Below are 27,930 nucleotides of genomic sequence, written 5' to 3'. Positions count from 1 at the left end.
ACTGGTATCAAAGCTTTAAACCTCCATATTCAAGTAAAGAAAAAATAATCACATATTTCTCTCCCACTTTATATAGAACTCTCCAGCATCACCTTGTACCATTCTCATAAACATGATTTCACTATACAGTGTTTGTTAACATTACATTATGATGCCAAAGGTTGCATGTTTGAAAAAAAAATATCAAAAAAATCAGTCAATGGTAAATGGCCTGAATTAATATAGTGCTATTCTTCATTCACGGACAAAGTGCTTCACAGTTTTGCTTCTCATTCACGCACATAAGCGCAACAAGACGCCAGAGGTGCATCCAAGGGCCTGCCCATAGGGAGTAACTCAGTGTGTGGTTTAGTGTCTTGCTCAAGGACACGTTGACATATGGATGGGAAGTGCCGGGATTGAACCGCCAGCCCTGGGATTATTTTAATGGATGACCTTGCAGTCCCATGTTGTGAAAACTACTGTAACAATTAAATGATGCAATATACAGCAATAACAATGAGCCAAACAAGGTTAAATTGAGTTGCCTTTTACACTTAATGTCTTCTATATGTGTTTAAGAAGCAAGATGCCTAAAGGATGTTTTAATAACTGATGAAGATGAGCGATGTTATGGAACAAACTATATATTTTTCAGATACAATAAGCAGCGCAGTAGTACCTTCTTTATTTGAGAATAAGACTGGATATTTGTGTTATGTTATTATTATGAGTAAGTAACAAAAACCACCATGAATTTATTCTCACATGAATTGTGTGTGCAGCCAAAGCCTGATAACACGTTTCATGTAACTGAAGTGGCCAGAGAGCTGCATTTTACTTTTTATATTGAAGAACAAAAACTGAACAAAGCCAAGCAGAATAAGAGAGGTAGCACTCCACTGGCTTACTTCCACGGGTGCTCCTTAACATTAAACTCAAAGAAAGTAACCTCACTGCTGGCAGAACTGAATTAAATATCCAAAAGACCAAATATGACATTAGTAGTGCAGTGAAAAGGGAGACAGGTTCCAAATATCCCTCAATTCCCACCTGCCAGTGTCTCTAAAACATTCTGTGATTTTCATCCTCTCTTCTTGTTCACACCCACAGGAAAGCCCTGCTATACATGTTTTATCTCTTTCTATTGACACTGATGATCCAAAAGAGCTTCTCCAGAGGCTATCTGTGAAATCACAGAAACTGCTGAAAGTTCTGAGAGCTGTCAGCATTCTCTCTGGGCGTCCACTCACTACATCTGCTTGTTTGTTTCTCCTTTTTTCCTTCTTTTCTGTTTCAATAAGAGGAACAGCTGGGTAAAAAAAGAAGTGGCTCTTTCTCTCCCTTGCGTTTTCATTAAAACTGTATGGTTTCCAAAGAAATAATTAGTCCTATGATATTACAAAATAGTTAATTACCATTAAATACTGTGACACTACAGACATTCGAAATGGGACGGAGAAGGTGAAAAATCACTCCTTCGAGGACAACAATGTACACATCTTGGCCAGAGAAGACAGATGGTTTGAAAGAGGAGTAAAAGAATCCATCTACATCAGGCTGGAACAGCCGTCTTTGAACAGGGAGGTGGCCTACGACACTACATATCACCCACCTACAATGCTGTACTGAGTTCCCTCCCTAAACAGCTTAGCAACCATTCAAATCTGGGCTCACATAGCCCTAACATCCCACATGAAGGCCAGTTGGGTCGACGACTCACAAGTGCCCCTAACGACTCTGAAACTCAGAGCTCACACGTGACTTAACGACTCTGTAAGGACACTCCCACATAGAGTTTAAAGCCTGCAACTCCCTTCCAGTTAGTTAGAGCTGAAGAAGCCTCTCAGATGAGAGGTGAAACATCTTCAAGAAACCGAAACAAGTCCAGTTGCCTACGATACAGCACTTAGAATTACCATGACCTGGATGACTGAGAACCTTAATCAACATCCCAAATGGGGCGGAACTTGTGGCTCTGGGTACATCACAATTAAAATGTGATTCTAGTTTTATGGTTGGATCACAAAACAATTCTCAATATGTCTGCTTGTTTTATTTCAGTACAATTATTTACTGACTGGGTCATTTTGATGAATGTAGTCAAAGTTAAAAAGCCCATTTGGATTTATGAAAATTAAAAAAAAATTAGAGCTGCACTATTAATCACAACATGGCTAAGCACAATATCCAAATGGCAAGAGGCTGCAATATTTGGACAAGGGTGAAATGTGTGACAAAACAGCATTATAATCAAGTGTTTCAGAAATGCCCTGGCCTAAAAACCTTGTTCTGTAGAAAAACATGTTTGTTTGGTACCCAACAAATGTCATAAACTTCTGATTTCTATTGTTTTTATCATGAAAATTAAAACTGTGATGCAAAAATTATCATTCCTACTTATCATGAATCATATTGCAATCGCAATTCCAGTCAAAATAATTGCAATATAATTTTTTTCACCATATCCTGCAGTCCTACTAAAACTATAGAACGTTTCTGTCACGAAACATCAATCAATCAGTTAAACAGTTACTAAAGTTACTCAAAATATAAACCAACTATATATGTTTTTGTTTTCAAGCCCATACACCAGGATGGTAAGGGCGTTAAAAATCAAAATGACCATGTGAATAATACAAACAGCCTCAGAAGGTCACACAGTACCTCCATGTGGCAGAAGTTGCTATGGCAATACATGAACCACGACCTACAGTGGTGAACAGAAGGAAGAGGTAAAGGAATCCTACAGTACAGCCATAAACTGTATGTTACAAGAAACATAACAGAGCAGCCTGTGTGTTCAACAAAACATATTCAAAATTGTTAAGTTTTATCAGCGTATCAACACACCACAGAAATTAAACTTGATGTATGTTCATCAATTAGTAACTTGCCCTATGGCCTATGGCAATGAGCATAAAGACGATCAAATTAGAAAACAGTAAGAAAGCAAATTATGGTTGTTATTGGCATTTCTCCTTTATGAGCTTATAGCAAGGCCACCAACACTAACACCCTTAAGTAAAAAAAATCGAAGTTCTTAGTTTCCTTTGACTTTGAAAGTAAAAAATCTGAACACAGACCACACACTCATCCGTAAAGGAAAAAGCCAGTGTCAGGTCAGATGTGAAAGAAATGAAGCCTTGAACTACTGTGAGAAATGCAGTCCATTCAGATATGCACCTGTAATACTTCTGTTCAAGTTTAGAGCTGACAGTATGAATGATCCTGCTAGTTTGACAAAGTACAAGATGTTATAACATTGTACCACAAAAAATAAAGTGGGAGGTGAATTGAAGGAATATGTTCATGTGTTAGTGTTGAAGAACAGAACTCTAGCTTTGCCGTAGCGTCAAGGTGTTCCCACCCACTACACCTGTTTTTCCCAGGCATTTTACAAGAAAATATGTTCACTATCTGTAGAGCACTGTGTTAATTTACTGCTAATGGAAACCAAAGATTTCTTACTGCTGCAGCTTTACTTAAAAAGCATTTAACAGGTGAAACATGAGCTGATTTGTATTTTAAAGCAGGCTAATTACAGGAAGCGCATTGTTCAGTGAGTTTAGCACTTAATGCTATGAATCATCAAAAATGCGTCTCTAGAGCAAAGCAATGGGTATTTTCAAAATGTTTTTGACTGCTGGTCAGTTTGAAATATGTCAGAGAGTAGTTTAATAAAGTCTGTGGAAGTAATGGAACAAGAAGGAGCTGTAGATGAAGGGCTGCAGGCTGCACACCTCCAACTTCTCAGTGAGGTAGCCAACAATTGTTCCCTCATTAACATTATTGGGTTCTCTGTTAGCATCATGTTTAAATCAGAAATATGGCCAAATATGCGCTTTTGAATTTGGCTTTGACAACAAATCCTCCACCATCGTCTTGTAGTTAAACTTGCATTAAATTATAACTAATGTCTTTTAATGATGAGTATTTTCTGTTTTAAATGTCACTTAAATGACCAAAGGTGGACCGATGTTGTTTCAAACTGTATTCTAAAGTATTAGCATTTGGTTTCAACTGCATTTCACAAAATTTGAACACAAAATCTGGATTAAGTGCAGAGACAATTGAAGCTGGTACTGTTAGTTGAGGAGAAAAGCATCAAATGGTTGGAAGCAAAAAAATACTAACCTTTGGTTTCTGCTCCAGCACAAAAATGAAGGCAGATCATGCAGCCATGAAGAAGTTGCAAGAAAGAAAGAAAAAACAAAAGGAGATGGGGGAGAAACAGAGACAGAGCAAACAAGAGAAAGAAGAAAAGCTGGTTAGTGATGTTTGAAACAAGCAATATTTCAGACAGCAGCATTGTCAGCAGAGACAACAGAAAGCATTTCACTAAATATAAAGTGACGTTACGGTCCATAGAGACATTTTGTATGCATTAAGAGGAGAAGTATCATTGTTATGAACTTTACAATAACAGACTTGTCAAAAGTACGAACAGAGCAGAGTTAAAGTTTCTCATAATCACAGAGAATTACAGAATTGCAAGACCTGTCAATTTATGGAAATACATGGTCTTAATGTTCCAGCAGTGATCGGTGATTTGAGTCACTAGTGACATAAATAGTCAATGACAGTCTTATAATCACATCAGATAACGCAGGTCAGAGCCTCAATTCTCTATCATTGCACCCATTAGCATACTGACTTGACTATGTACAGATCTTGTCTGTCATATCTTGAAAACACGGTAAATGTGTTTTGACCCACATTCACAGCAGTGATTGTAATAAAGACCCGCAGGATTCTGTAAGATTGCATGAAGAATCAGGGACTGCAAATTCTGAGTTGTTTGTGAGAGAAAAAAAAAAATCCAAAACCTCGAAAAAGGTTAAACTATTTTCTAACACCAAATTCTGTGTGCATGTGTTAATGTTTTCTACAAAAATATTAACACATGCCCATGTTCTCATGTGTTTATCAACAAAAATACTTTGATAACAGAAAGTGCAAGTTGTTTGTTATGTGTGAATTCATGAAAGTTACAATATTACCATAAAAATGCTGATTTTTGCAGTCACTTCTCTGCTGCTCACTACATGGGTCAGCAGACAATTTGTTGCAGTGAATTACAATAGTGCTGAAGCTTATGCCACTTTCACTTCTCTCTCTTTTGAAGTTCCTTGATGAAATGCTGAGAAGAAGGACTCCTCTCTACCCATACAGGCTCCATCCTCAGCATGAGACAGTAACCACAAAGACAGCAATTAAAGCCTTTAGATGTCAAGGGAACATATTAAAGCTCAGAGTTCAGAGGCAGACATTGTGGCATCATTAGCTAAGCTTAGTTCATAATCTGTGACTATTAATCACAATAGAATAACCCTCACTCATGGATATGATGATTAACTTTAGTTAACCCCTTGGTTTTCATCTTCAACATGAAAGCTATGTGAATGACTTCTGTCATATAGCAGCTCCTCTTTTACCGCATTATATAAGTAATTCTCACAGAACAAGGCACAGCTTTAACACAGCCTTTTTGCAGCAAAGGATACATATTAGAGTGCTGCTCGGGCTGCATTTTCGGTCTTTCGGTCCGGTCAGTTAATGTAAGCTGAAGTACTGAGTTTGCATTACCCTGTCACACAGCTGTTACCATGTGTGACAGGGTACAGCTGTGTGTGTACAGCTTGCCTGTTAACCCCAATTACAGACATCTACTGCGTAGATGACTGTGGAAAGGCTTTCTTCTAAGCACATAGATATTAAATAAAAAAAAGTGTTAAACATTTTTTTTGTATTTTATATATCTATGGCAACACACATACGCATACTTGACGTGACCAAATCCGGCCCGAACCTGGACATCATTTCTAAATTTTTGTCCGACCCCAGCCCAGCCTGTCGGGTTCAGGTTGGGTATCCATCCAAAGATAAATACAACTCAGCTTGTCACCTGTTCTGTGTTTGCATGAAGTTGCGTACATCTTTGGATACATTTTCTAACATTTTGGAAGAAAAATCCTTGTAATTTCTTAGGCCTAACTAAATTGATAACTGACGAAACAGCATCTTACAAGCTTTAGGCTATATAAAATCATTTAAACAAAAGTCTACATGTAAGATGTTTAGCGGCTGCTTATTTATTTCTGTTAAGTATTTTTGGCATTTATATGCTTTTGTCATAGACAGTAGAGAGATAAAAGGAAATGACGGGGGAGGGAGATGAAACAAAGAACACTGGTCAGAATCGAAGCAGGGATGCTGCTGTTCATTATCGATGTCTTAACCTTTAAGATATGGTAAGCACCCAAGATGCTCATTTTGTTTGAATCAGAGAAAAAAAAAGCAGAAATACTGCTGTTAAAGTTTCTATACCTCTACTGTTTTTTACCCAAAATGTATTTTATATACCTAGGATTCAATAAATAAAATAGGTCCGTGTCTCAGTTTTAGCTTGTAGTTAAAGTTTTTGACCATTAATTTGGTTCTACCTTCTCAGCTAATACAGGCTGATTATAGATCACCATTAACGAGTTTACATCCTAAACTTTAGGGTATAAATGGCTTTTAAACATAAAAAAACGTGAGCACATAGAGAGGTTCACTTGAGTATTTTCTGAGTGACACTGACATTTTAACAGTTAAGAATTTACAATTAGATTTTGATTGAATCTGTTGGTCACTGCTTTAAAAAAAAAAGAACAATGATGACGCAAGCAAGCACCCTGATTCAGTTGGTTGTATTATAAAAGTAGATGAGGATACAGTATTTTTGTGAGTAAACGTGAGAGACGGGAACAATCATTTAAAAAAAATTTCAGCTCTTGCCCGGTATCGAGGGTTATTGTCATTTTGCTCACATTGGTGAGAAAATGCAATCAACAACACATAAATGTTGCACTAAACAGCCACTTAATGTATGTAGTTGTTTACAAGTTGCATTATCTATGTTTATAGGAAAATTGCTCCATGGCAGATATGAGATTAAATCTGTATAAAATAAACTAACATAACCTTTCAGCTACATCTCACTATAATCTCAGTAAGCCAGGAGGAAGAAATAGGAGTGCGTGCCTGGAGTTGCAATGGGGTGAACTGACCGGGCGAGCAGAGAGAAAGAAGCAGGGAAACAGTGTGGTCGGAAAAAATTAAGAAATGTGTGTGTGTGTGTGTGTGTGTGTGTGTGTGTGTGTGTGTGTGTGTGTGTGTGTGTGTGTGTGTGTGTGTGTGTGTGTGCACACGTTTGTGGTCTTATGGTAAGATATTAGAGTAGTACAGTAGATATTAAATGGCACGACCAGTAGAAGTATTCATTCATTGAGAAACTGTACATGAGCAGCCCTTGGGCAAAATCCTACACATATTAAAGTCTTCATCTCCTACCTTGGTAAGTGGCTTTAAAAGACTGCCTGAATGGCCAGGAGACCACTGCACAAGGAGTGGCAACAGCATCAAAACAGGTAATAGTGGCTCTATTAAACCTACTTGCTTTTCTTTGAGAACTTTAAACTACTGGGAGAAAAAAAGAATCCTTCAAACTATACCTTTCAATTTGCCTGAAATGGCTGAGTGCGAAAGGTAAGCACAGGAAATATTTAAAAGCTGGCTGAGTTTCTGACATTCCCTCCACAATTCCACACCTCCTATTTGTCATGCTTTGGTGAGAAGTTTTGTTGTTTTGTGAACCTAAGCGGAGAGCTGAAAGTCTAGAGCTGCCTAATCTAACACAAAGCAAGCTGTCCACTTGGATGCACTGACTCTTGCAGAATAACAGCTGTGTTGTAAGAGAGCAGACAAGAAAGGAGAAGAAGAATGTGTTTAAAAAGAACAGCAGGGCTTGAGTGTGCTTCCAGCTCAGGAGCACTTGAAAGCAACTACACATTAGATATTTTATGGAGGAAAAATGTCTTGCAATGGCCTCTATTGGTTGGAAAGTATAAGTTGGTCAAAGCTTTGACACATCAGTGATTACCTTTGCAGTTATTCATTAAAAGTTGTCAAACATTAACTATATTATATTCAGCTAAAACGTTTACTGAGCATCTGCTTCAGACTGTTAAAAACTTTAAAGCAATAGAGTCTAGCTAGGGTCTTAGTATGCTAACATGTGTTAATTAGCACAAAACACAACATTTTGCTGAGGCTGATCAGTTTATAAGACCTTTGGTTACAAACAAAAGTATGACCTGATAAAGATCATCCCATGGGGACTGTGAAGGTTTGTACCAATTTTCATGGCAATATATCTGATAGTTGTCAATATTTTAACAAACAAATAGAAATGTCAACCTGATGGCGGCACCAGACAAAAGTTCTGGCGATCACCAAAGTCTGGGGACCACAAATATCTGCACTAAAGTTTAAATCATAATAATCTCTATATTTAATTAATTTTTGTGTCCTGGCCTCTAAAATGAGCCTCTACAACTCTTAAAATCTTGAAATGCGCATTGTTACAAAGGAAAAAAAGTAAATTTAGCCAGTGGTAGTAGCAAATGACTGTCTTTTCTATGGCAAAAACACATAAAAAGTCTATGACTGATGCAAACTTAACTGTGTTTGTGTGTGTTGCTGTACACAGGTGTAAATAAAAAGATCCCTTAAGCGAGATTAACTTTCCAGACAACCTGCTTGTTTGTGCACAAGTTGGGTGTCGTTATTAACAACACAGGAAGAGTGCTTTTCTGTTTAATGAGTGAGGGAATAGGAAATCAACAACATTTTCCTGCGGCAACGTACCTTCTATTTGAACACCACCATTGATTTAATGTAGCAGGGCACAATTAGACTTGATATATATTTCCTGTCTCTCCTACAGCGTATCTCCCTGTAGCATGTATACTTAAATTACTTAAATGCATACATGAATATCTTTGCTTGACGTGTGTGTAATGGCATATTTTTGCTGATTAAGCTGGTGACATCTTGAGAACTTAAATAACCGTTTAACAAGTTAAATCACTGTGTAGCAGCTTTAATTTTGTACTATATAGTCTGGTATATGTATTATTATTATTATTATTATTATTATTATTATAATTGAAAATAATAATAATAATAATAACAATAATAATAATAATAATAATAATAATAATAATAATAATGAAAAGTAGTATTGTTATTGTTGTTGTTTTTGTTATTATTAATTTGCAGTAGATATTTTTTTCTCCATGTTGGAAAACCATCAATGCTTGACATTTCATTTATTTTTCTGCAGTGTGGCAAGTGTCAAAGACATAGCCATGGTTAATGCACACAGTAATTTCAGCAAATTCACCTCTTGACTAATAAGGCTGTTTCCTTGAATGGATAGAGGTGTTTGATGCTCATCAGGTTGAGGTATAAACAGTTACACAAGTTGGTAATGAGTCCAGAAACACAATATACAGTGCTGAGAATAATTTGAAGTGTCATCAAGCTCTGGGTTGTCGTATTTATTCATAATAGAGCCAAGATATGAGTTAAGTCTGAGCAAAGAGAAATGACTGATTATTTACAAATTCTTTCATTCAAGGATTGTTCTTGTTTAGAATCAATAGCTTTAGTAGAGAATATTTAGTTGACCATAGCTGCTTAACAGAAATCATTCCACAGTACTGTAGCTGGAAGAAAAACTGTAAAGACTCATTCACTCTTAAGTGCTGAGTACCTGGCACTGCAAAGGGCAAAGCTAGGCAGGGCAAGAACCCATCTCATAGAAGTTGAAAAAGGAAATTCTTATTTAAACTCCTAGGTATGTGTCAAGATGATACATATGCTGTGAGGACCTTACTGGAACACAACGGAGACATGTGAGACAAGAATACTGAGGAGACAAGTAAAAAAAAACACCTCGCAAAGTAGTTGATAACCTATATGGAAGCAACGTGGGATATTGTTAATGTTAAAAGGCAAGAAAAGAGAATGAGAGATAACCTCTACCATGGGGGAAAACCCAATGGAATGCAACCTTTCGTATTCTTACATGATAAATCAACATCCACAAGCAAACACACAATTTATAAAGGCCATTCTACAGGAGGTAGCTAGTTTTACCCCCTCTAACATACAAAATGGGCTGTCAATTCCCCTGTGCTTAATGCAACTCTGCAATTGCTCTATTAATCTAAAGACATAACCTTAAAAACACAACAAAATGTCATCCTCTCACCATTTTGTCCCTAATTGAAAGGCTCCATTAATTTTTATTGTTTACGACAGGACATTTGTATCAAAGGTTTTGCAGCTAATAAGCAGAGACTTGAGAGAAGCACATAAACCAACTCATATTATTCAGTATGGTCTTATTTAATTTTGTTCGCTCTGACCCGCTCACTCAAAAGTAAAAACACCCATTTACTGCAATTTGCTCACTGAGGACATGTGTTAAAGTGGCACTGACCCTTTGCCAAAAACCAAATCCTACTCTGAATAGATAAACAGAGGAGCAATAAAGAATATTACCACTGTGAATTTACTGTCTACTTAGTCAAATAAAAATGGGTTTTCTTCTCCAAATGCAGTTTTATACTGTGGATTCAGGCTGAATGTGTAATTCAGCCTTCTCTTAACACTTTCAAAAATAATAAAAACCAATCACTCTATTTATATTTTCGCTTGATTAACTTGAGGTCTGCCAAAAATACAACAATGACAGTCTCAAAACATACTGTTCCAAGTCCCCATCCAAACTCTCAGTTTGTATACAGGATGGCAGGCATTCTCTTAGAAAACAACAGCAAGAGACACAACCATCACGAACGAATAAGGAAGTTTCTAGGGATATAAATGAATATTTAATAAGAAAAAGCGAGTGAATTCTGTTTCATACCGTGTCCTTTTTAATGTTTAATGCCTATCCAGATGCTGCTGCTCTTAAGTGAGATGAAACATGATGCTACATGGCTGTGTCAATAAGAGGACATGCCCACACGCACGTACGCACACACGTATGCTCGCTGACACAAAGCAGCAGTAGCAACTGGGTCCAACAGCTCAACCCATCAGTCATGCTGCTCCTACAACCTCCGCAGAGAAGGGAGGAAACACGACTAAGAAAATGGACTCAAACTATGAGTTTGCTTTAGCCTAATGTTTCATGCATTGTTCACCAAATCTGATATGCATTACCCATGAGCAGTAACATACTTTAGAGCTGGTCTGCATACCGCAGAGCAGTGCTTTGGATTGCCTCTTTATATGACGCAAAGTGTGTTTCACGATTACAGTAAGTAAGTAAAGTAAAATACTGTGTGTGGACATATACAGGCTCTGGGCCCAACCAGCAATTGTCAGCTCATGGACAGCCTTCCTCAGCCCTATCCAGAGAACACCTGCTTGATTGTCTGTCTACCTGTTTGCCATTTAGATTTGCCTCCATTATTCAACACCTTGAGGATGGGGAACAAGGGTGTTCTTGTGTGTAAGGGGGGAGGTCTTGTGTGCCTTGAGAGGAGCAGCATAGAGTTGTGACAGGTAGATAACACCTGGATGAATAATTCAAATTGGCGTAAGCTAGCTGAGTCAGTGACAAGACAAGAAAGAAAACATGAGACATGTGAATAAATCATCAGAGGAGGGACTAATAGACCAAGCACAGGAGAGGACAAGACTGATAACATCTCTTGCTACTTTGTGCTCAAGCTTTAATCATTCCAGCAACCTTGTACATGAATATTCCAGATCTTGCCAGCCATACTAATGTGTGAGGATGTAACTGTATGGCTTCTCAACACGCAGCGTTACCACTAGGAATAGTCAGAATAGCGCACCAAAATCCGCAACAGCACAACAACCCTGGGGACTGCAAACTGATATGTTAGGAACTCTACTAAAACTGCTGTAAGGGGGAAAGACATGTGATATGAGACAATACTCATGTGGTCTATTCAGATGGAATTGGGCATTATTTCAGTTTTCAATTCAATTCAATTCAATGGATTGATCATGAGTTGTACGCTTTGGCAAATAGTTTTAAATAATAAGGAAAATCACATGGATGTTGTAGTGCTGTAGTAATATTAGTTTGATCCATATCTCCCACTAGTGCATTTAAAGAACACACCAGGGATGGCACTGGCCAAGGAAACTTTGAAATAAATGAGACATTGAAAAGAAATCAGCATTCTAGTTAATTTAGCATTCATAGGACCTCCACACCTACGCTTGAAACAGCAGGGGAAATTGGACCAAATTGAACTCTAAAAAAATAAGAGATGATTTCTGTAATAGATATCTCACTACCCATTCACTGAAAGTGATAAAAAAGCAAACTGTTTGCTAACAGTAGCCTAGAGGGTTGGTACGAGCACTCACACACTTGCCTGTATCTTTCTCATGCAATTCCTCCTCGATGAAGACACATTGCCAATTACTCACAAGCACAGATGCATACACAACACAAAAACAGAGGCATTCACATTTTTCTTCCTTGTTTCACCACTCTAGCTCAACTGAGAAACTCTGCCATTTCTTCCCGAACACCACACTGAAAATTTAATCCAATGTGCCACAGTCATGAGCCAAGGAGAATGAAGTAAAGCTCATTGAAACAAACAGAGACATATATCATGTAATAACAAGTTAAAACATCTGCCGGTTAACAACATAGCTGTCTCACAATAGGTACATGGACAATAAATAAATATATATAAAAACTGAAGTTAGAGTCTGACCTGTTCGTTGTGAACAGAAAGTGACAGCAACTCTGCTGAGTAATTCTGGTTTTGCGTATTGGTCCTCACAAGCCAGCACCCAGAAACAGCCCTCTGACATTTCCTGGGGGCGAATCTGAAAACACACATCCATAGTTCAGCACATTAGGTTTACATGTGGTTCTGTGTTTTACAGATTATGGCGGCTAACAGGGGGAATTTTATGTCAATGTAAGGAAAATGAATAATTCTAATCAGACATTGGTCACATGTTAAAGCTACAAAAGTTAATCCAAATGGACTTGCTGCACAAAGATCCCAAAACATTTGGTTTCCAAAGTAAATTCCCAAAGTAAATTTATATTACAACTGTTAGCCGGCCAATTAATGTCATTATCTGGAATTATATTACTGTTATCATTACAAGCCCATTGTTTTTTTGTTTTGTTTTTTGTCAGTAACTATGATCCAGATGATTGTGAACAGCTGCTGACAGTAAAGTACAATCCTATGCAATTCTTGTGGGTTTTTACCTCTACGTATCAACTCTCGCATATATTGCCTTCATCAGGATAGAATGATAGAAGTGCAACACACACACACGCACGCACACACACACGCACACACACACACGCACACCACTTTGGGTTATAAAGGATAGGTTCCTTTTCCTTTTTTAAAGTCAATGGGAGCTCCATTAAGCTATATTTAGAAGCAAAACACTTTCCTGTGAGTGAAAGGGTTGCTCGCACTGCTGATGCCTTTTAGAATTATCACCCTACTCTGCAAGTTTGTGGACCTAAAATCAAACTGAAGGTTGTAACTGGCAACACTAAGCTTGACAGGGCAATTGGAGCTAAAAAACAATATATTGTTCTGAGGACTTAGTCAGGCTGAAATGCCTGTGAATATTGGACTAGAGGTCCCACTTGAGTCAGTTGAAATGTGACACTAATGGGATGCCCATGTGGCCCTGTTTCTGCTCAAAGTATATCCTGACAACTGCTTGCTAGCACAGTAGTTATAAGAAAGTGACAAGCCAAAAGTGTGTTAGGACGTTGCTGCTGTTCACTTGTTTGGGGTTCTTCCTGTCTGTCCAAAATGGTTTTATCACTGAGCTCTGATCGAGAAAATGTTTAGACGCTACTCTTTAAAACTGGCTGAGCCAGTCAGCAATAGTTAGAAGTTTGAAATCTTAAGAAGTTTCAGAACAGCTTTGTCCCAAACATAACCATATGTCGGGGTCTCATACAGCTGTGCCATAAGTGCTCCTTATGTCCTACTAAAAAGTCCAAACATATGGTTTAGTTTGCGAAACACCTGTACAGATGTTCATCCGAGATTAAATTATTAATCAAACCACAAACTAATATCACTTGTGGTGTGAACTAATATTGCTCTGCAGTGAGCAACATCTGTAGAAGCTAAGGCTGTTCTGACAATAGCATCTGATCATCTGTTATTTTCAATTATTACTGGCTTGGCACTGAAGTGGAAAGTTGTTGTTTAATTCTTAGTAAAACATCTGTACTGTTGAGGTGTTGCCAATGAAAATCAGGCACAAAGAGCAGAGAAAGGGCCACTATAAATACACGGCCTAAATGTTCTTATCCAAAACTTTTTGTTCACTATAATCCAGCAGAGTGAGAAAATATCTCTTTATACATCTCTTTATACCGTAGACCACTCAATATAGACATCAGTAATACTACCAGTTATTAATTAGAAGATACACCTCTTAAATGTAGTGCAATCAATAAATGAAAATGAAAATTTAAATTTTACATTTTTGTTCACTTTGTGAATCGTGTTGATTCGACTCCACAGTATTTTTTTTTGTTTTGGGCTTTAGTTAATGGTATATTAGACTGCATTTGTTTTTCCTACATTATGTCACCCTCATGTATGAAAATGTGGGTGGGTAAATATTAGAAAAACTTTTGCAGTATCTTACCTTGGACCAGTTGAGGCGCTTCATGGTGATCTCAGGCTTGAAGTCCTTCTTAGCCTTGAGACCATAAGGCAGCGCGTGGTGGGTGGGGGAGCCTAAAGCACCCCCAAAACCTAGAGGGGGTGGTGGGGGGGCACCAAAAGGAGGAGGCACTCCAGGCGGAGGTGGTGGGGCAGGACAGCCAGGTAAAGGAGGTGGAGGCGGCGGTGGAGGTGGGGCTGGCATCCCAGGTGCCGGAGGAGGGGGTGGAGGCCCAGACAGGAGTGCTTGTCCATTGTGGGCAGAGGACAGAGAAACGGGTACAGCTCCAAACTTTAGCGGGGAGAAGAAAAGATAGAGGGACTTGCACATAAAATACACACAAAAATTTTTAATCTTATATCTTATAACAGCAACATTGCCAATTACTATAAATGCCTAGAGGAACAAAATACTAGAAGACTGTAATTTCTTTATCATTAACCCAGTTTATTTTACTGACAAATACTAGCCCTGTAGCAAAAGCATGATATACTCCACAGATGTCCAAAGTTATTGAAAACACATAATTGAGTCATACTATTGCACTGGTGATGAAACTTGTTTCTAGAATAATGTTATTCAGACTTTTATGAAAGATAAACCCCCCACCAAACTGAAGCTCAGTGGCAAATAAATAAGACTACAATTGGACTGCACAGGTGGTAAAGTGAGTATCTGAGTAATTTGCTGCAAAAACTATGCATCTAAATAAATCAAATAATCTACTATTAAAACTTAAGACATAGCTGAACTTGGTTTTAGTATAGAATTATTATCTAACAATGCCAAGATCCAAAATTATTGTCACTGCAGTATCAACTCACCCATATTCCTTTATCTGGGCATGAGTGTGATTTGTCTTTACAATCTTTGTTTAATTCTTTAACTAAATAACAAAAGATGCAATTCCAAATATCAAAAAGGCAAGTTAGGTTAATAAATTGCATTTTCTCAGCATTTATGAAGCTAAAACAGGTTTAACTTTTGTTTCTTTTTTTAATCAGTCTGACGCGTTTTTGTTTTTATTCCAGTTTCATCAGATATTAAGTGATTTTTGCTTAGATCCAAGCAAATATTACTCAATTACAGAATATTTTTCTTCATTTTAGTATTTTTTTCCCAGGGTGCGCTTGAGAATCCCCAAGCTAAATACTGTAAAGGAAATGGCAGAATTCCCATTTCAGAGACCAAAATGAAAGATGACTGAAACTGGACAGGACAAAGTGGAAGCAGACAAACTATAGCATCTGCCAATGTGTCGCACAGTATGCTTTCTTTTCGAACACCACTGTGCTACGAATAACAGAGGTGTGCTCTCTCAGCCATCCAGCAGAGGCCAAATGCTCATATGCCGCCCAGATTCTGTCCAGAACATACCCACAATAATTTGTTTTTTCCAAAGCTAAAAATCAAATGTTATAACCGGAGCTACAAAGCTTCATAAATTGTATCATACAGAGCAAATGGCTTATTGATCCATGCACCAGTTTTAGATTAAAGACATACACTAAAGGTCAGCCCTGGGCCCTTACTCTGCCACTGCCTCTAGAGGCAAGAACACCTTTGCTGAATTAACAAGTGTGCGTGTGTGTGTGTGTGTGTGTGTGTGTGTGTGTGTGTGTGTGTGTGTGTGTGTGTGTGTGTGTGTGTGTGTGTGTGTGTGTGTGTGTGTGAGACCAAGACAGACAGACAAAGACAGCCAGACGTGTGTGTTTATGTACCCACATTGGCTAAATGCACTGCCTTCATTTGAACAAAGGTACTATTTGAGTATTCATTCTGTGTTTGCTCTCTCAAATTGAAAAATTATCGGGAAAATAAAAAGGAAGTTCTCTTCCCCTCTCGGAGTGTGTGGTTATCTTGCAGTGCCAGGGCGTGGGAGCAACTCTCTGGAGTGTTGGGGTGGGGGGTTGAGGAGTGGCCCAGCAGTGAGGTTGAAGGGGGTTGTCAGAATAAATTGCTTTTAGAACAATTTCCTCTTATGGGATAAAGATCAGAGAATCAGAAATGGCCAACATGGAGGACTGGTCAGTGTTCTCATTAGACTTAGTGTCAGCTAGCCAGTGGAGCAGCCTCCATGTCAAGCCAAACTGCAAGCTCCAGTGGATTTAAACCCCCACTACATCCACACCCCAAACCCCAAAATAAAAAGAACATCTCATAATGGAAAGTAAGAAAAGAAAGTTGAATCATTCTATGCTAGATTTAGGGGGTTTTGATGAGTAATCATAGATAGCGTTTTCCCACATCCCACATACACAATTTACAAACACTTATTGAATACAAATATGAAAAGGTTATGTACCTGGGACCTGAAGGCCTGCAGCTCTGCTTGGAGTTCAGCTATTTTCTCTTCACACTTAACAAGCTGAGTTTGTGCCTCCTGTCTGCTAAGAAACTCCTCGTCAAACTAAAAACAAACACATGTCCAAATTACTCACACAGGCACACAGTGATATTAAATAATGTAACTAGGAATAAAAAAAAAATTGTGCTCATTAAAACTGTTTAAACCTAATGGTATAATTATCTTATACAATCAACACTAATTTGGCCTTGATTACCTTCGTTTACTGATTGATTTTTAACCTTCTGTCAAATATCTAATCCTTTATTAAACCCCTTAAGTACCATATACACTTGCCAATCAGTGAGCCTATCCTTCTAATCAGGATCTACAACCTGCTGCTTCACTGACGTCGATTAATCAGTGCAGCCAATCCATTTGACTTCACACATTTCACATTTTATTATTCATCTACTTTGACATGGGAAGTTTTTCTACATCACAGTTCTCACTGGAAAATCTCGGACATTGTTGCTAACAACTAGTTCTATTAACCTTGTATATCAAAAATGTTGATATCTCTTTTCCTTGTTTGCAAATGGGATGCGAGTATTGTAAGGCCACCAGACTGATTACTATTTTATAGCAAAATGCCAAAACACATATTTTATATCATTCCAAATTATGTCATTTTCTGCTAAGTGATGGAAGCACAGTTATAGCATGCTTGGCTCTTACTGCTATGATCTTGCATTATGGTATTTATAACACAATCAGTGTTTTGTTTACTTCACAGGATTAATGTTTTTATCTAAAGATATGTTATTTTATACAACTAATTAGAATAAATGCCAGCAAGCCTTAAAGGGTTCTGTCTGGCCAGGTGGTATAGTGGCTATCCAGTGGGATGAGAAAGTTTTTTTGTCAATACTTGCCTTCTGTGCCAGTTCTGAAGCTCTTAGTTCATACTCATCACTTCGAGCTTTATCTACACACACCTCTGAAAACAAACAAACAAAAAAAGAATGACAATCATTTATGTTTTATCAATATATGTGTAATGTAAAAAAAAAAAAAAGCCAGAAAGTGAGTGACGTGCCTAAGAGGTGGCTGAAGTCCACATCCAGGCGCTTGCGGTAACTGAAGTCTGGGTCAGTGCCACTTCGGTGGAGCACAATTTGAGACACACACTCCTCAATGATCTTGAAGTACTGCGGCCTGAGAGTCAAAATGAGTTAGAAAAGAAAATCAGACAGAGTGGCAAAAATATACATAATTTTATTTAAATCAATTACATACTTTGAAACGGTTATGTGTGTTTGTTCAAGAGCTACTATCTGTACAGGTTTAGGTGTGAGAGGAACTGAAATGTCTAATGGATATGTGGCATACCAAAACAACTTCTACAGTTACGCTTGAGTGAGAGTGAGTCAGAGTCAGAGATTTCAAAGGAGACTTTCTGTATTATGCATATTTTTAGGTTCATAATATTGTTTTGGCTTCACTAATCGAACAGCTTTAGTACGCAAAAAGAAAAAAAGTGTCTTAAACTTAAGAGTCTTAAGAGACAGGAGCTAAAACAGAGCATTCCTTGCATACCCAGTATCCTCTTATTGGTCAGCTCACACACACATGATCCTGCGGCACTAACAACAGAACAGCTATGTTTAATTCTTACGTTCCAAACTAGCCACTAGACATAAATTATGTAAATGTATGACATGATGACGTAGTATGATGTCACAAAGTCACAGAATTAATGGCAAGACTACCCACGAGATATTTTAGGAGTAGTGTTTTCTGTGGGAGAGAGGAGCTTCTGTTGGTGCAGACTTCGATCTTTTTAACTTTCAAGATCTTTTATATGCACGAGAACAAATATAAAACACCGAAGGAAAGGAAAAACAAGAAAAAGCATAGTAGATCTTTAAACATTACAGGAGGGTCCAAGTGGGCCTAATGTTCACTAAACAGGTAAAATTTTAACATAATTGCTGTTGAAATGAGAATCAGGTCCGTCTAGAATTGTTGCACATCTTTCTGTAACACAACATCATTCACAGTCATTTAGAAGAAAATTGATGGACATAATGATAAAAAGTAAGGCAAATAAGACAGAAGAAAAACATTTAAAATAAGAATTATGCGGCTGAACAGAAGAGGGACAGGAACTGTAACGTCAGTAAACAGATATAAAAAGTAGTGTGTGTTCCATAAAAAAAGCATCTTCGTTTAGTCGTTCGTTAGTTTAGGTTTTGATGAGGATAGATTTTCTTCTGCATGTAAACTTAAATTGATGATGCATAGAAAATCTAATTGGCTTGATTCTTTGGACTGGAAGCACATGCTAATGTTGCACAAGTTAAGGGTCTTTTGATTTCCGTACAACTACTAAAGCTTAAAATACCTATCTATACACCACTCACACCTGAATGAAATCATCATTTTAATTATTCTGAACAACGTGGAATACACACCAGCCTATTAACAGTTGCTGAGTAATTGCCTCTGTTGAAGGCAATGATCACAGAATAACCAAGGGCATGCCACAATAAGAAAAAGTAGATTTTATAATGCAGCAACAGATGACATGCAAGGCTGGGAGCCACATTGCACTGCAGGATAAAGGAAAATAGTCTGTTAGAGCTGCTCATTATCTTACAACAATGCCACTGAGGGTCCATAACCCTTCTACACCTAATGATTAACTAATACTTTGAAACTTTTGAACAGCCATGAATAAGGGACACTGCCTTCTACCTATTCCTAAAACAATGCTGAGACTAGATCTGAGGTGGTGAATAGCATGTCTATGATTCTTGAAGATGAGCTGCATGTTGGAATCATTGTTCAAATAAAAAATTATAACAATCAAACGAAATAAGGCATCTTGTCAGTCAAGTTGCTGGTGATCCTTTCATTACTCTGTGACATTGGGACCCCTGTGGAACAGAAGACTATATATTCTTGACATAAAGGATGCCAAGAAATAAATAGATTAAGATCTCTATACCAGTCAGCAGTGAAAGATGCAGTGCATTAATAGGATCACGGAAATATGATGCCTTATGTGTCAATGTTGAAAATTAATAACATCAGAAAAACTAGAGAGCTAATGTATTCTAAAAAGCTAGCTAAAATACAACCTGAAGAGCTAGTACAACATATGGTATAAGAATGAAGGGAAAGCAACGATTGATGCCATTAATATACACATTTTTATAATATCACATTTAAAAAAAATAATACATAGAGTGTGAGCACAAGTGTTGTTTTGTGAGTTACCCTAAAGGATGAAAGTAGGTATGTCCCGATCCCGATCGCGGGATCGGGGCCGATATGGGCATTTTTTCACTGATCGGAATTGGCAATTTTAAACGTGGACCCAAGCCCGATTATTTTTACGTCAGCTGTCGTCAACGGAGCACAATGTGTGGCAGAATGCAGACGTGCGCGTAACGTTAGTCTGGTCAACCTGTGGATAAAATGTCTGCAGTGTGGAAATATTTCAAATTAGAAAGCGAAAGCGAAAGCAGTCCAACGGCGACACGTAACATCTGCAATACGACCGTTTCGCGAGCTGGTAACAAAAGAGCTGCATTTAATACTACACATTTGATACGGCACATAAACAAAAACATGAGTTCACTCAAGCAATACAGGCAAAGGCACCGAAGCAACAAACACTCGTGGATACTTTCAAAAGGAAAGAGAAATATCCTCGAGTCAGCGACATGGCCAAAAATATTACAGAGAAGGTCATTGAATTCATCGATCTGGATTACCAGCCCATCTCTGTGGTAGAGGATCAGGGTTTAGTTAGTGACTTTGTTTACTTAATGTTTTTGTTAAAAAAAAAAAAGAAAACAAAAAACAAATGAAAACCAATGTTGCAATAGGATATGCAGAATAAGAAAGAGCCATATGAAGGTATTTACTTTGTTTCAACAAAATAAAAAAAGCTATTAAGAACAGCTGGGATGCAGGTGATTTTTTCTTAATGCAGCTGTATTATCTAGGAAAATATTAGTTAGGGCTAAGTATCGGATCGGGACTTGGTATCGGCAGATGCTAAATATTAAATGACTCGGATCGGGATCGGGGTAAAAAAAACCTGATCGGGACATCCCTAGATGAAAGTCCTCGTGTTTTTATGATAAAAAAAGAGAAAACTGCAATGGACCAGGCCCAACAGTCAGAAAATCATTAGAACACTGAATTATCGAATTAGGCAGAAATTATAAAGTATAAATGTTACTGTAATTTATGTGGATATGTGGATTTGCAAATAGGATAAATGGAGAAGATTGTGTAGTCTAGACATGCCCTGGTTTGTGAGAATTAAACAAAGGGGTGAGTGTAGTCTGTGTGTAAAGTAAAAATGTTCATGCTGCTACTGATGGCACCAATGTTGGTAGCCATGAGAAACAGTAACGTTGAGATGTCATGATAATTTCAGCAGTCAGACACTTATGGTGTTGTTTTTGGGCGGGGAGAAAACGGCAGGTGATTGCATTTCATATTCTTCAGATTAGAGGTCCATCTTTTGATCAAGCCAAGGTTTAACTCACACCCAGCTGCGGGTGAACCAACATAAAATAAGCCTTTGAAAAGTGCCATTAATAGGAGATGAGAAATACTCTGGAGCAATGGTTGCTATAGATGGCTTGGTGATGAAAGAGACAGCATTCTCTTTGTTAGCCAATGTCATTGAGGGTGTTTAAGGCAGAAGGAGTGAGACCTTCACAAAACATAAGCTCTTCACCAGGGTACATCATTAACACTGTTCAAAGGGTGCTAAGACTTGTGTGTGTATTCAGCTACAGTATTATTATCACAGAGGCCGTAAGTTCCACTGACGTATACCTCTGACACTTCTGACTCTTGTTTATTATGAAAATATTAGAGATAATGAACAGAGCTGTTTAAAAAACAAGAATCACAGAAAGTCACATACATACAAGGAGACAGAGAGTAAATGAGGTAAGAATATAATTAATTAAGTAAGAGCAAAGTAACATGCACGTAAAATAAACTTCTAAAGTAAGTTGAATTTTGATCGCGCACATGTGTGTGTCTGTGTCGGTGTGTGTGTGTTGCTGATTGTTACCTGACCAAGTAGTCATTGCGTATAAGCATCAGGTGCTGCAGTATAGAGAGGAAATAGGGCTCTGCACTGCTGTCCTTCACCATGCTCTGCACAATACTGAACACATCCCCCGCATCAGTGCAGAAAGTCAAGGACTCATATGTAAACCCTGCATTTTCACATAAAAAGTAGAAGCTACTGAAATAAGAAAATAAACTAAAGAACTTTGCGTTTTAGGGTGTAACTGACCTTGATTCCATGAGTGTTTTAAATGTATAGTAGCCACCTTTTTACATTAAACAGACACTGAATTCGACCTTAAAATTTCATGCTTCTGTCTGTAATAATGAAAAGGATATTCCAGCTCGCTCTTGATGTCCTCCAGCCTATGAGAAAACTCTATCATGTCCTCTTCTTTGTGCTCCTCGAATACTTTTAGCTGAATGTCAAGGGCCTCGTTCCTGATGGTTGCCAGTTGCTACAGATGGATTAAGGTAGGAAAAGAACAAAAGGTAAGGCAGATTCAAAGAGATACAGAATTAAATAAACCAGAGTGAATGGCTTGAAAGCCTCTCCTTAAGTACATCAGCACCAAAAGGGAAGAATCAAGCTCAGGTAAAGACAAGGAGCTGATTCTAAACAGTATTACTCATCATGATAAACAGGTGAGGGGACCAGCTCCTCACTTTAATTTATTTGTTTTCTTGGCAGCTACGGTGACATTGTTTACAACAGATAAACATGTTAGGTAGATGGTATAAAAGCCAGTTGGAAGATTATTAGCCCAGGCACTAGAAACTTTATTGGTTTCTGGGTGCTAGCAAAGACCGAGGACATGTAAACTCTCGTCATTTCATAAATTATTTGCTGGAGCAAATCTACAATATTTCACTGAAGTGGACAACTCATTTAAATATTAATACAAGGTGAGTGTGAGTTCATATTATGTATATGTTTGTGTGTGTGTGTGTGTGTGTGTGTGTGTGTGTGTGTGGTTTTATGTTGTGCTTACCGGCAATATCTCCTTCAAGCCACAGCGCATAAATTCATTTCTGATGTGCAGCCTGAAGTCCAGCTCATCAGGAGATGTTACTAGTGCATTGATGAGCTGCATGCATGCCACCTGCAACAGGGAGGGTACACAGAACAGAGAGAGAGAGAGAGAGAGAGAGAGAGAGAGAGAGGAAGAGAGGGAGAGAGGTATGGGGAGAGAGAAAAGTGAGAGGGAGCCACAGAAAACGACGACGGACTTCTTCTTCCAGAAGTTGATGAAAAGCATGCCGGCATGCATTCTAAATGAGTTATGTCCCTTGGAAGCAGGGACCATAACTAATGCATGTCTATTTTCTCCAGTCACCAACTAGGGGGGCTGATTTTAATATTAATGCAACAACTGCAGACCCATACACACAAAACTAACTAACAGTCAATTTAAGGGCAAACTCGCTCTTTTGGAAGCTGTTTTTCACTCCCCTCTGAGTTTGGTTTACTGCACAGGGACCGCTGCATCTTGTGACTCTTCAACCAGCCGGGCAAACACAGACAGAAAAATCAATTATTGATCAGTAAAGCAATCCACTCATGTGTGAAAAGAGGCAATGGCAATGCTCGAGCCCAGGAAGGATATTGAGATGTTTTAAGGTTCATTGAGAATTTGATAGCACACTCTTGTTTTTGTCAGGGCACATTGTAATTACCCGTCTTTAAAGTACCATTTTAAAATATTAAAATGTATATTATGTTATATTATTATGTTATTATTAACATAACACATCATGACAATTATTTGAATTATTTCCAGCCTTCCACATATTCTTTGGTACATAATCAATGGGGGAGCAAGAAAAATCACTGCAATGCTTTACATACTGTAAGTAAAACATCCCATCATAGATGCTATGTTAGTATTTAAAGATTTCAGCTTATCATACATTTAAATAATTTTTACATGTATATTTAACCATCTTCATTAGCCTCAGCTTTGTATTCATCATAATGTTACAGTAGATCTATTACAAATACACCAAAACCTTTCTTGGTGCTCCATGTGTCTATTTTAGCTTATTGTCTGAATGTACACTTACCCTAGGCCAAAGGCTGCCAAGGGAGACCGTGTATAAATGTAGTCAAGTATGACAGAAAGCCTTTGGCCAAATAATGCCATAGTAAGAATAGCAGTATCTGTGCTTTAATAATGCATGGGGTCAAAGCATCAATAAAAACAACAAAGTCCTTTAAAACTTTTTGGTACAAAGGGCTATGTTTGAATAGCCACAGATGAGTTCATGTTTTAAATGCTCTCTATTTGAAGGATATTCTGGTTTTCAGTGCACGCTTCTTTCCTTGTCTTACAATTTGTCCTATTTGCCTCCTTACCTCAATCCTTTATAGGGAGTCCCTACAGTTTTGCACTTGTCGAAGGTAGTTACAGCAAACTGAAGGCAAATGCTAGAGATAATACTCCAGGGGGGAAAAAAGATATCATCTTTCAATTAGGTTTTGCATTGGTCATTGCATGTAAAATACTGAACGACCGAAGAAGCAAATCGTTGTACATGACAGAGTTTTACGTTCATTGTGTGTGTGTGTGTTGGTGCATGCATGTGGTAGGTATTGGATGAATAATCAGTCTCTTTACAGTCCTTCAGCTACCAATTAAAAATGCTGACAACATACTTTAATCACAAATTACATTACTGTGACACAAACCAATGCTGTCTCTATATAAATGAGCTCATATATATCTCAAGTGTATTCATATCAGGGGAAGGTATTACATCTGAAAGAGAGGGATTATATGTAAAGCCAGTGATTCGGATGATAAAATGGGCAGTGTTCATGGGCAGGTAGAAACCTCTAAAACTAAAAAGTGGTTTGGAATGGATTCTAAGTTTATATTATATTAACTTTGGTTTAGGAAATAATTCTTTATGTATAGGTTAGAGAAATCTGTAGTCTATTGATGTAAGGTTTTTTTTGTTTTGCTATATTCTGTTTTTTTTCCTTGTTTTTTTTTTTCTCTTGTACAATGAAATAATTCTTGGTTGAACAGTACTTACAATATAACTTGTTTAACAGCTAGTTAATAAATGTTCATGTGCCCCTGAAATGCTAACACTATCATCCGTAAACTTGATTACAAACAATACTGAATCATGGAAGACCTTTATCCTAATAGAACATCTAACACCAATACACTATGGTTATGATAATTACTGCAAATGGTAAAAGCTCTCTGATCTTTAAAATGCACCTTAACACTAAACCAACACCACTGTGTAAACCAATTTGCTCGAAGAACAGTTAATGAACTCTAAACTGAATAATAAAATAATCTGATGAATACAATACATTTAAGCAATATATCTAGGTGCTTCAGTTTTGCATTTTGACGGGTTTTGCAATCTACAATACTACAATACAAATCTACAATAACACCCGCATTGACTTAAAACAAGAGTATAATAAAAAAAATCTTCACAAAACAACATCAGACATACAGTGGAAACCCTGAGCACAATGTGGCTGTGATATTCTGGAATGGTCATCTTCCCACAGCTATTCATGTCATTTCAGAGAAATGTGAAGGAAACAACAATGCTGTACATGTACTTCGCACTTACTTGTAATTGAACTGAGCGATCTCGTAGTCCCTGCACAATGGGACTGAACCTCTCCATGGCTCGCCATTCCCCTGCTGTGGTGATGGCTTCAAGGACCTTTTCCAAACTAAATGAGAACATGAAATGCATGGGTGCACAATTGGCAAAAAATGAAAAGGTATGGTTCATTTAAAGGTATTTTGACCATGAGCTCTCTCCTATTCCACTGTATCCCTGGTTCCATCCTTGTCAATTTGGCCTAAGATTTAAGGCTTGTGTAGGATTGTGATGACAATTTAAAATTGATAAAATGTATGATGAATAATTAATTCATTTCATTTCATTGTAATTAAAGACTAACTTGACATATTGTTATATCTTGTACCTGAAAATGCATATTGTACTACTTTCTTAAATGACCTTTAATATCTAGGTATATCTTATAATATCTAACTTGAAACTGCAGTCAATTCAAATCTCTCAGCTTATTTTCCCTGCCAATGTTTTCTGCATACCAAAACAAAAATAACACCTTGTCTACACCGAGCGGTATTGGCATACATTTTGTTGAGAATGACATTAGCTCTCACTAAAGACCCCTTACTCCAATATTAAATTTAGCGGTATCATAGAAGTTCAGCCTTCTGACTGTTTTATGCTTTTGATGCTTTTTGCCATAAATGCTGTTCAATGTTAACTGATAATAAATAAAGGACAGTTATCAGCTGGATCATAATTCTGAAAGGAAAGTCTGTTTCCCATTTTGTGAACTAAAAAAAACAACATCTTTCAACATTTCAAAAGCAGTAATACTTTCAGTTTATACAGTATTTTGATGAATCAATGAAGCTGCAACGTACGTGTTCTCTTCGCCCACAATGCAGATGGCTGACAGCAGTTTTACCACATCAGTCATCATGCCAGACTGGGTGGGATCAATGGCTCGCGCCAGTAGCGCAAGACTTTTTTCCTCCCCCAGGATTCGATCCAAGCCATACTGCAGTAAACACAAAGCCAAATATGCTGTAATTCTGCCTAATTGCAACAACAAGAATACAATGTCATGTGAAAATGTGATTGAATGGCAAAGTAATTATTAAACTGATTTAGAAAAATTACACTCTGTGGGTTTTAATTTACGCTGGACACTGAAGCCAGCAAAGAGAAAAAAAATCTTTCAAGAAGAATCAATACAAGAAAAAAAACAATATTGTATGCAATCCTAGGGTGTGATAACTGTTTTGTACAATGAAGAACAGTTTCAGCAACATTCAGAGCTGTAATTATTGCTTAACAATGAGAATTAAATCTATTGGTTGTGCTTAATTTGTACAAAGAAAATAAATCAATCAATGTCTGATTTTGTTAGAAAAGAAAATATCCAGTAAGAACAATACATTAAAATTAATTCAGTCTTTGTATAGCAATGAAAGGACTTTTATTTTACTAAGGAAGGTGTCAAAAAGCGATTTTTTGTTTTATTGTGTGATTTGAGAAGCAATTTTTATAAAAATGCTTTGGTAGAAACACCAAGCATTACAGAGCATAAGAATTATATTTTTTCCCTGTTCGATGTGGGCTTTATAAATTTGAAGAGACAGCCAGCAAACCAAGCTCTGTTGTATTCAGATGTCCTTGTATCTGAAGAGTGTAAATGTTATGTTGACAATGTAAGAAACATTCCCTATCTTCAACTTGACTTCCCACCTTGACTATTTTTACAATCAATGGCTTCACAAAAGGCACTTCATGACAAGAGCGCAGTAATCAAACATACTTATGTACTTTTGTCTTCATAAAAAATGTGATTGCTGAATTTCCTGCATCATTCTTCCCTTAACACTCCAAACAATAATTGACAGTGGTAGAGCAGATTTGTCTATTTATCACAACTCAAAACACACATTTCTGATGTATCTTTTTAAACAGTAAAATTTTGGACATAGTTGATAAACAGTTTAAATACTACTGACCATAACCGAAGTCTAAAGTACAAAGAAACTTAAGTAATGAAAATAAAATAGAAGTAAAAGCTCAGAGTTTTAACCTACATGCTTTTAGATTAAATATGCATCTTAGCAAACACATTAAACCTAGACTGATGAAACAGGTTTCACGTTTATGTTGTTCAAAGGGGATCTTCAGAGTGTCGTAACTTTTTGTATTTCATTGTCATGCCATTGGTGACAAACAATACCAAGTATGCAACTGTGTGACTTGACGCAGAAAGGCAGCAAAAAGAAAGGCTGCACTGACAGCTGGCAGAGAACACCTGTCTTCTTGGCATTGTGGGTACATCCCATCCCAAGATGCCTCTCTAGCCAGGGAAAGGTCTGCGCTGACAGAGAGGCCTACGGGTAAATGCTGGCGTCTGGCGCCTGTTGAGACGCAGGATTACATGAGACCTTACAGCA

At 37.6% G+C, this 27,930-nt stretch overlaps 1 protein-coding gene across 6 annotated transcripts in view; it reads right to left on the bottom strand.

Annotated features, from left to right (window-relative positions):
* The window catches only part of LOC311256164 (protein diaphanous homolog 3-like), a 173,211-nt gene that overhangs the window by 109,799 nt on the left and 35,482 nt on the right, over nt 1-27,930 (bottom strand). For all 6 annotated transcript variants that reach the window (XM_084351013.1, XM_084351009.1, XM_084351010.1 and 3 more), the window contains 10 exons: nt 26,377-26,513; nt 25,538-25,643; nt 22,927-23,037; nt 22,274-22,392; nt 21,936-22,052; nt 17,925-18,043; nt 17,761-17,825; nt 16,844-16,948; nt 14,521-14,829; nt 12,588-12,702 (listed from right to left, as the gene is read on the bottom strand). In XM_084351013.1, the coding sequence (XP_084207139.1) occupies nt 12,588-12,702; nt 14,521-14,829; nt 16,844-16,948; nt 17,761-17,825; nt 17,925-18,043; nt 21,936-22,052; nt 22,274-22,392; nt 22,927-23,037; nt 25,538-25,643; nt 26,377-26,513 (1,303 nt within the window). The remainder of the gene's footprint in view (nt 1-12,587; nt 12,703-14,520; nt 14,830-16,843; nt 16,949-17,760; nt 17,826-17,924; nt 18,044-21,935; nt 22,053-22,273; nt 22,393-22,926; nt 23,038-25,537; nt 25,644-26,376; nt 26,514-27,930) is intronic.

This window comes from Pagrus pagrus, assembly GCF_965226575.1.
Source record: "Pagrus pagrus genome assembly, chromosome: 1".
NCBI lineage: Eukaryota > Metazoa > Chordata > Actinopteri > Spariformes > Sparidae > Pagrus > Pagrus pagrus.
This window is presented reverse-complemented; position numbering and strand designations above follow the sequence as displayed.